The 9,902-nt window shown below is 40.8% G+C and overlaps 1 protein-coding gene across 6 annotated transcripts in view; it reads left to right on the plus strand.

The window, feature by feature from the left end:
* Positions 1-9,328, plus strand: part of MAP3K4 (mitogen-activated protein kinase kinase kinase 4) — a 155,623-nt gene extending 146,295 nt beyond the window's left edge. For all 6 annotated transcript variants that reach the window (XM_044003012.1, XM_044003014.1, XM_044003015.1 and 3 more), the window contains 4 exons: positions 1,693-1,815; positions 4,246-4,352; positions 7,446-7,626; positions 8,036-9,328. In XM_044003012.1, the coding sequence (XP_043858947.1) occupies positions 1,693-1,815; positions 4,246-4,352; positions 7,446-7,626; positions 8,036-8,055 (431 nt within the window). In that variant the 3' untranslated portion in view covers positions 8,056-9,328. The remainder of the gene's footprint in view (positions 1-1,692; positions 1,816-4,245; positions 4,353-7,445; positions 7,627-8,035) is intronic.
* Positions 9,329-9,902: the final 574 nt, after the last annotated feature.

Raw genomic sequence — 9,902 nt, forward strand, 5'->3', positions numbered from 1 at the left:
GACTGATAGAGGCCTGTGCCTGGTACTCTATCCCCTGCACCACTTCGCTGACCATATCTCATAGCATTCCCCCATATTCTGCCTATTTAGATCATTACTTTTTCTCAAGGCTCTGTCCTGGCTCCAGTTTTTCTATGAAGCTTTACCCTATATACCTAAGTTATGTGTGAGGTTAACCACTTTGCTTGGAATGTCAACTATTTTTGGACCTCTCCTATGTATTACTTACTATATTATAAATTGTATCATAATTAGTTTGGTATATGTCTAATGAGGGAATTTTGGGGATTGAAGTGAGCCACACTGACTCTCCATTCTAGATCTAGCCCAATTTCTGTCTTATGGGAAAACTTATTGCATCATTTGGACCTAGCCCTGAATGGCTGGGAAGCTGTGCCACTTTTACCTGTTTCTTAGAGACCCTTAACTACAGACCTAGATAATATGGTGAGTAGAAACTCAGTCATATCCAAAGGTTGATGATTGCAATTCTTTATCTCAAGCAACACATGTGTCTTAGAATTGCACTTGTTTGATCCCCACCTCCCAACTTGGAAAGTTCCTAATCTTTCCTCCAATTAGAAATCAGATTACTTAATCATGTATCCTGGTTTATATCCTGTTCATTGTTTTCTTTTAATACATAAAAATATTTAGGGTCCATTGCCAATCTGAAGTGGCATGAATTGCTTACTAAATCGATACGCTCAAAAGCTTGAACCTTTGTTTCGTCATTATTTCAGATTTCCCCCTTCACAAATACCCCATATTTGACTATCTACTCCTTGAGGATAGGGACTCTCTTTTGTCTTTCTTTGTATCCCCAGCATTTAGCAAGGGCCTTGGAACCTAGGAAGCCCCTCATTAGTGTTTGCTGATGGATTGAAGTATACATTTAATCAGTGTAGTACAGCCTTATTTTTAGACTTTAAAGTGCTGGAACGGTACTATTCAATGCTGGTATGTCTCATTTTGAGAAAAACATTTTGTTCACTTCTGATAAGAAAAATAAGACCTGTAATTGCTTCAGTCATTGACCTAACATAGAAAACAGAATGTCAGTCAATCAGTACATCCTTATTGTGTGTCGGGCACTGCGTTAAGTGCTGGGTATACAAAGAAAAAGCAGAAACAGCCCCTGCCTTCAAAGAGCTGACATTCTGAGGGGAGAGACAGAAGGTCTGTGAGTGGGCATGCAGAAGGTAGACTCAGAGTGAATGGAAGGGGGGGTGCTTTGCACATCTATTATTGACAGGAGGAATGCTCTTTTCAGTCCTGCTCTAAAGCAAGTCCAGCAGCAGCCTCCTCTCCAATCCTGACAACTGCCACCATCTGTGGATGTTCTGTGAATCCTGTGGCAGGGTCATTGGCACCATGGCCTTGGGAAGGGTCAAAACACTTGAACCTTTGTAGTGGGCATCTGACCTAAGATGATAAAAGGCTACCAAAGTAGCCTCGAGAATATTTGGATAATCATGACATGACTTTTACCTTTAATAACAGAGTGGTCTTTTATGTGTTGCTTATAGTTTATATGGTAGACAGTCTACTGCTTCACAGAGATAGAGAAGTGCAATTCCTTGACTGGTAGTTGCTTGTGAAATCTTGAACTGGCTAATAATTCTACATGGTATATGTAAGCAATATAAATTAATAGTAGTAGTAATCTATCTATTATTGGTTCTTTTTCAGGAGCCAATATCTTCCTTACCTCATCCGGCCTAATTAAACTGGGGGATTTCGGGTGCTCGGTCAAGTTAAAAAATAACGCACAAACCATGCCTGGAGAAGTGAACAGTACCCTAGGGACAGCAGGTAAGCAGTGGTCATCAAGTTACATGACCTTAGTGCTCATCTCATCCAATCTCTACCTGCAGCACTTATTCCCTCTATGGGGGTCTTTGGTGCTCTGCTTGAATTCCCCCAGTGACAGGAAACCCTCCGTCTTCTAAAGCAGCTATTTCTGAATAGCTCTGATTGTTGGGACATTCTTCCTTATACTGAATGAAAAGCTGCCTCCCCTCAACTCCTGCCTACTAGTTCTAGTTGTGCCTCATAGGACTAAAGTGACCCTTCTTTTCTGAAAATATCAGTGGTTCCCCACTCAGTGTTCTTTCCTCAGTCCGAAAGTACTATTTCTTTTCATCCACGCTTCTGTGCTGTAGTTTCCATTCTTTTCACACTATTTTTCTCATGTCACTAGATACACTCCAGACATTCTAAAATGTGATTCTCCAAACTCAACATAGTGTTTCATGTTTGGCCTGAGCAGGAGAATTCAGTGGGGACCATTGCCTTCTTTAATCTCAGTACCACACGTGATTAATGCAGCCTATGGCCTCGTTAGCTTCCATGGTTATTCTGTCACAGCCTATTACTAAAGCTTCCAGGTCTTTCACAAACTGCCACATCTCAGTGACTTGGAAATTGCTACTTTGTAGGATTTCTTTCTTTATTTGTTTGTTTGGAAGGCAGTGAGGGTTAAGTGACTTGCCCAGGGTCACACAACTAGTAAGTGTCAAGTATTTGAGGCTGGATTTGAACTCAGGTCCTCCTGAATTCAGGGCTGGGGCTTTATCCACTGTGCCACCTAGCTCTCCCCAGTTCTCCACTAGTTTTAAAAAATTACCAGTAACCATTCACTAAGCTCTTTACCCTTGGAAATAATTCTTTGGAGCCATATGGGGTTTTTTCTTGTTCTTTTGGTTTTTTTTTTAGTGAGGCAATTGGGGTTAAGTGACTTGCCCAGGGTCACACAGCTAGTAAGTGTTAAGTATCTGAGGCTGGATTTGAACTCAGGTACTCCTGACTCCCGGGGCCGGTGCTCTATCCACTGCGCCACCTAGCTGCCCCCATATGGTTTTTAACACATGAAAAGGCAGCCTCATTTCGTTTCAGGCTTCAGCCTTCCTTCAGCCTTCCTGCCGCTCTTTTGCATTTGTCCTTGGTTGCTCTTGTCTTTTACATATTTTTAAATTGTTTTCCTGAATCACAGTCATAATCTCAGATATGTACCTTCCTTTTCCTTTCATTGTCAGGCTTTCTTGAGAGCACCCACTTTCTCTTTGATCAGCTTCCAGGAGATCAGAATATTAGACCTGCCTTTTCTCTCAGCTTGTTAAAATCCTCTTCAGTTTTAGGGAATATTAGGGAACATACCCTGCTTTATCTATCTATCATGAATTGTAAGTTGCTATGACCATTTTATTACAAGATTCCTTTTACTGCCACTTTACCAGCCAGGTCTCTCTGTCCCTTCTCACATGTAGAGTAGCAACTGGATCTTCTGTCTCTTTCCCATACTAAGCTGGGACTTGGGCACAAGTGAGAATTCTTGTGGTTTGGAAGCAAAACAGTAGCAAAACTCAACTGCTTAATAATATTTATACTTTAATAGGAACAACTCCTTTATACATTCCATTCAAAAAAAATTTCACCTTTGGGGATTCAGGAGGATTCAGGAGGACCTGAGTTCAAATCCGGCCTCAGACACTTGACACTTACTAGCTGTGTGACCTTGGGCAAGTCACTCAACCCTCATTGCCCTGCAACCAAAAAAAAAAAATCACCTTTAAATTCTGATTTAATTTTTGAAAAATGAAAACTAATTATAAATGCATAGTTTAGTCAGTTAAAGAAATAGCATAGCGCATAGAGAGCTGACCTTGAAACCAAGAAGCCTTAGTTTCAAGTCCTGTGTCTGACATGCATTAAATGTGTGACCTCAGGCAAGTTATTAGCCTCTCTGTGTTCTAAATGACTCTCTAAGCCTATATGTTTCAGAGAAGATGCTCACTTGTCTTGGGAGAGTTGAAATCACAGGTGCAGACTCCCCCATCTTCTTATCACTTACAGCATCCTGTCGTCAATCAATATAGTCAGAATATTTAGTCCTACTATGTGCCAAGCAGAAATGAACACAATCTCTACTAACAAATGAGTTAATATTTAATGTGCATGTCTTCACTTTCAGATTTTTACTTGCAGCCATAACCTTCCTTCCCTTTTTCATATTTCCCTTATTATACAGATATTTGAGGGTTTTAAAAAATCTGAATAGCTTAGGTAAGTGTAAAGTTACATACTTTAAAAAGAGACACCTTGGCCTGGGGGAGAAGGGGCTGGGCTGAGAATCATGAAGACTGCCCTCTGCTGTAGCCAGTTTGATACCTGTGCTGTCATGGCTGAGCTGTGATCTCCTTTGAGCTTTCCATACATTTAGATCATGTGCACCTTGTTTTAAAGCATACATGGCCCCCGAAGTCATTACTCGAGCGAAAGGAGAAGGACACGGGCGTGCAGCAGACATCTGGAGTCTGGGTTGTGTTGTGATAGAAATGGTTACTGGTAAGGTAAGCACGGTGTCTGTACTGACTCATTGGTGGTCATATTTGTTACTAATTAAGTCCCATTTCCTGCTAGACGTATACATGAGTATGTCCCCTTAATCTATATCATGGAAAGGCAAGTAAGAGAGAGAAGAGATTGATTGTGTCAGTAATGTTTGCTCTTATTTTAGTCTCTCACCTACCTAAAACTGATATAAATAATTTTGCTGGCTCATCGTTGATAGCTTACATATACAGGACCACATATTTCCTTTGGATGAAGGGAAGTTAATTTTACCTTTTGTGCCTCCCTCCTTTGGGTTCCAGTTTTGTCAGGCATCACAAGTGAGCAGCATCAAGTACAGCAAAATTAAGTGAAGTGGCTTCTAAGGAAATATTTTGGTAGTGTGCTTTATCAAGCACTTAGTGGTACTGTGCACCAGGAACTGTACCGGGACAGAAACAAAACTAGTCCTTGTCTCTCACATATGTACATATAGAGAAAGCAGATGCCAGGGAGCCTTGGCTATGAAGGCCCAAGCAGATGAGAGGCCAGGGTAAGCTTCATGCACAAAGTGGTGCTTCCTGTGAACCTTGAAGGAAACAAGGGCTTCTGGGCATGAGGGAATGAGAAGGAGTGTTATGTGAGGAGCAGCAAAAATGGTTAATAGGGCAGATCATAGATTTTGTGGAGTAGAGTAATGAGCGATAAAGCTGGAAAAGGCTGGGCCTGCGCTGTAGTAGTAGCTTTGGGGGAGTAGATTATAGAAGGGACAAGATCTGATCATTGATTGGATTTGTGGATGGCAACAAGTACCGAGACTGTACACTTGGATGACTGGAATTGTGGGGGCACCCTTAGAAGCAATGAGAGTTTCTAAAAATTTGGGGGGGGAAAGATTGAGTTTTGAGGTCCCTGCAGGATAGCCAGTTGAAAATAACAAAAGACTTAAAATTTGGTTCTTTAATAGGGAGCCATTGCAATTTATTGAGCAGGGTAGTAATAGGTCAGGTTCATGTTCTAGGACTATTGCTTTGGCAGCTGAATAGAAAAGAAATTTCACCCAGGGAAACTGATTTGGAGTCTGTTGAGGTGTATGAGACTGGAACTTAGGAGAGAGACTAAAGCTGAAGGTATATCTATATAGATAAAAACATCTGTCGATATCTAGATAGATAAAAATAGATCTTAATTTATGTAGAGATGATCTTTGAACCCATGGAAGCTGATGTGGTCAGGAAGCCCAAGACAGAGCCTCTTGGTACACCTCCAAGTTAGGGAGCAGGATATGGATGATGATTAAAGTCAGGAAACTGAGGAACATTTAGGCAGCTAGGAAAAGAATGAAAAGAAGAGAAAAAGCCGTCAAATTGTACAGACATATTTGTGTCTGGTGGGGGCAGTCTACTTGAGGACATTGAAGAGGATAGGGCCAAGGGTACAAGTAAAGGAATGGGCCTTAGGAAGGAAAATGTTCCTCTCTTCATCAGAGAGGAAAGGAGGAAAGAATGGAATTAAGCAGTTATGAGTTGGCAGGGTAACAGAAGTTGATCAGTGGTGAATAAATAACCTATGTTCTCAGTAAAATCTAAAGTGAGGTCTTGTGCTGAGAAGGTGAGGAGAATGAGAAGTAGTTTGGGAAGCTTAAAGAGAAAAGAGTATGTTTGGAAGAGCTACTATGGGGAAATTAGGGAATCAATTAAGGAGTAATTGGAATAAAAGAATTGCTTTCAGCAGTGAGGGCCCAGTTGAGTTTAGATAACACAATAGTTTATAGTAAACTCAGATTCTGGGGCAGGACTCGGGCAGATCCAGTGGTGCTGGCTTGCTTTGGGAGTAAATTGAGACAGTTCTAGGTTATAATCATAAGGAAGATAAAGTAAGTATACAGCATTAATTTTGTCATGGTGGCAGCCTCCACTGAGGTGTGTTCACTCACCCTGCAGGGTGAATGCCTTCAAGCCTGCAAAGCACCAGCTTCCTAGGAAATTTAAGTTTCAATCCTGATCCAGTACTAAGAATGGCCACAGAGAAAACAGCCCTGCCTCCTTTTAATGAGATGCTCTTCATTCCACAGCCCATTAGAGAGAAAGCTTAACTCCATCTAGAGTCAAAGTATTCCAAGTGAAGCTCTGAGGCATGTTCTCGTTTCCATAACTCATGTGCCTCTCAGTTTCCTTGTCTGTAAATTTAAAATGTCTACACTACCTACCTCAAAGGGTAGTAAGAATTGTGATGTCAGTAACAAGCACTCAAACACCAAATCATATCATGTCAGTCGCATATGTGATCGTATCTTGACACCTGGGATATTATTGGAAATAAGTCATAGTTTTGTTGTCTGATAAGAATTTTAACATAAAACATCTTTCACCCATGGCCCCTTCTCTCCTGTGGTAACTGTCATCAACCTAACACAAGCTGTGTGACCCTGAGCAAGTCACTTAACCTCTGCCTCAGCTCCCTCACCTGTAAAATGGGAATGATAATTGCACCTGCCTCCCAGAGTTGTTGTGAGGATCCAATGAGAGAATAATTGTACAGCATTTAGCACAGTGCCTGGCACATAAGTAAGCCCCTATCAATGTTAGCTATTATGATTATTACTGAAGAATTACAGATTGTAGTTAAAATTAGTGTTAAATTATTTTTCAGGGAACCAAATGTACAGGGACTTGATGGGAAAACTGTCACCTCTTACCTGTCTGCATTTTACCCAGTTTGAAACAGTTACTTACCACACTTATTTAGTCTTTTTTTTGAGTTGCCAAAATAATCTTTTATAATTACAGTGCTTTTTTTAGTGGCCCATATCATAAATAAAAAGATTTACATTAATAGTATTTGGGGGTGATTTGCTTAAAAATCCAAGTAGCAGGATAAGTAACCTGATAAGAGAGCAGTGTGATTTGATATATTACTAATTGTTTTTCTATGTCTACATTACAGTCCTGTTGCCTAAAAAATGTGATTTCAATAGAATAATAGGAAATCTATAGTAAAAGCTACTGACATGATTAATATAGGAACTTTAGCTAACCAATCAAATATCCTAGAAAATACAGCTGAATGTTTCAGTGAGAGGGTTGCCTAAAAATGGAATTTTCTTTTTTCAGAGGCCTTGGCATGAGTACGAGCACAACTTTCAGATCATGTATAAGGTCGGAATGGGACACAAGCCACCCATCCCTGAAAGGATAAGCCCTGAAGGGAAGGATTTCCTTTCACACTGCCTCGAAAGTGATCCAAAGATGAGATGGACGGCTAGCCAGCTCCTCGATCATTCGTTTGTCAAGGTTTGGCAGATTGTGGTGGTGATTTGGGAGAGGAACGAGAATGAATGCTAAAGATATCCAGGCACTGAACAAAACTTTCATAAGCTGTAATATTATTTGCTGCCATTTCCAAAATACTTCAATGTGAGTTCAGAACTCATCATCAATCCACATTAGTCACATGTATGTACTTGAGTGATATTCAGGTTTGAACTTCATTTGGCAGCAAGGATACAAAAACTAAGGCTTATGTTCAAAGATTTTATTTTCCTTTGCTAGAAAATATAAGTGATTTCTAGTGACCTGGGATTATGAAAACATAGAATTACTGTTGCCAGTACTGCTTAGTGACACTGACTTTTCTGCAAGAACTAGTGATGTTCCCCAGATGCCACCTCTTCAATCCCTTCTCTCTTCCTCCCTCTTCACAGTTTGCACAGATGAGGAATGAAGCGATTCAGTATGTGACCTGGTAGTGTGTGTACTCGGACAGATTCTCTTAATCACTACTGTATGTAATATTTACATGAAGACTGTGTTGAGAAACAGTACAAATGTTTTTAACCTACCGTGACTGAAGACTGCACAGGTGACGAGCGTCACTCCTCCTGCTGCTCCCGTCTGTTTTACGTGGCACGTGATGCTCATGTGCGACCGTGTCTGCAGAGTGTGAAAGAGTGCCGTTACTACTGTACATGGACCATTTCCTTCTTTGTCTGCTCCGTCCCTCACCTGATGGAGAACTGTCATATTAATACATAGTATTTTTGACCTTTTCTAGGCTCAAAAAAAGTTGTCGTGTTACCAGGCGTGCCAGACCTTGTTTTGTAATATCCTGTTTGAGTGCACTGACTGTGAACCTTTATCCTTTTTTTGGGGGGGGGGGGGAGGGGTCCAGCTTCAGATTTGTTATGCAAGAGCTAATTAAGGAAAATTTTTTTCTCTCTCTCAATAAATGGTTTATTTTAGGAAGCTTTGCTTGGGCTATTCTTTTCTTTTCTTTTCTTTTCTTTTTTAATACCAGTATTTTTTACTCAAGTATTCACCAAGCAAGGGGACATACTTGATAAGCAAAGAAAGAGCTAAAGGATCATTAAAATAAGCTTTGGAGACCAGGGGTTATTATTGCTCTAGAGTGAGTAAAAATTGAAAGGAAAAATGAAGATATTAGGTGGCTCATTTGCACATGAGCTAAAAATTTTCGAGAGAGATGGGGGCACTCACCTAACCTGTGCATTGGGCCGCCAGGTCTTTTACTCTTCTGGTACCATCACTCAGAAGGAGTAGAGTGATGACAGGATCTCACATGGGAAGGCACTGAAGAAGCCATCTGGTCCAACACATCCAGCCTCCAGCCTCTACTCGATGACCTCTCCAAGAAGCCCCATTACACTCATGGACAGCCTTAATGGTTAGAAAGTTTTTTCCCGACATCAAGCTCAATTACCTCATTACTGCTCATCCTGCCTTCTTGACCAAGCTGAACATGTCTACTGGGCCCCTCCAAAGTGACTAATCAACACAACCAAAGGATCATCCATTTGGGGTTGGAAGGGACCTCTGAGGTCATAAGAAATGGCAGGACTGGGATTTGAACTCATGTCCTCCGAATACTCATTTCACTCTACCATGATGCTTCACTCCACTACTCTAGTAACTAGCGGCCATTTTAAAAAATCATGCTACCCTAAAATTATTCTATTAAATTTTGTTGTTAAAGCTAATCACATTATCCAGGTGTTTTCATAAATAACCTATTTTAAAGATATAGAGATACTCGGTTACCTTCAGCACTACTGTGAAATTTCTTGATTTATGGCATTCTTTCGGTTCACATTAAAGTAATGATATTGTTGTACTATATATACCTGTTGAAGGAAGTATTTTATTACCCAGTCATTTAGTGATAATAACTCACTTATCAAGGACAGTAAGGGATTCACAAGGCACTAAATACATCAATTGGCATTGGATCGTTATACCTCTTCCCCCACCAGGGATTTGTGTGGCATAGATGAAAAGTTGTGAATGAAAACTCAGGTTTTCACCCCCTGAGCCAACAGAGCACATAAGCTGTCGGGGGCCTTCCAAGCTGTATAGACTCTGAAGTCGCATCTTTGGAATCCTCGGATCGCTCAGCTAGGTCCTGTTTGCCCACAGTTATCCATCACTTTTTTCTAGGGCCTTATTCAAAATAGGTATTTCTAGCATTCTGCCACTTCCCCTATTGACGGAAGTTATCCCATGGCCCTTTTCAGGAGAAAAAAAATAAAGAACCCCTGACCTCTCAGCCCAGAT

Source organism: Dromiciops gliroides, chromosome 4 (assembly GCF_019393635.1).
Source record: "Dromiciops gliroides isolate mDroGli1 chromosome 4, mDroGli1.pri, whole genome shotgun sequence".
Classification (NCBI taxonomy): domain Eukaryota; kingdom Metazoa; phylum Chordata; class Mammalia; order Microbiotheria; family Microbiotheriidae; genus Dromiciops; species Dromiciops gliroides.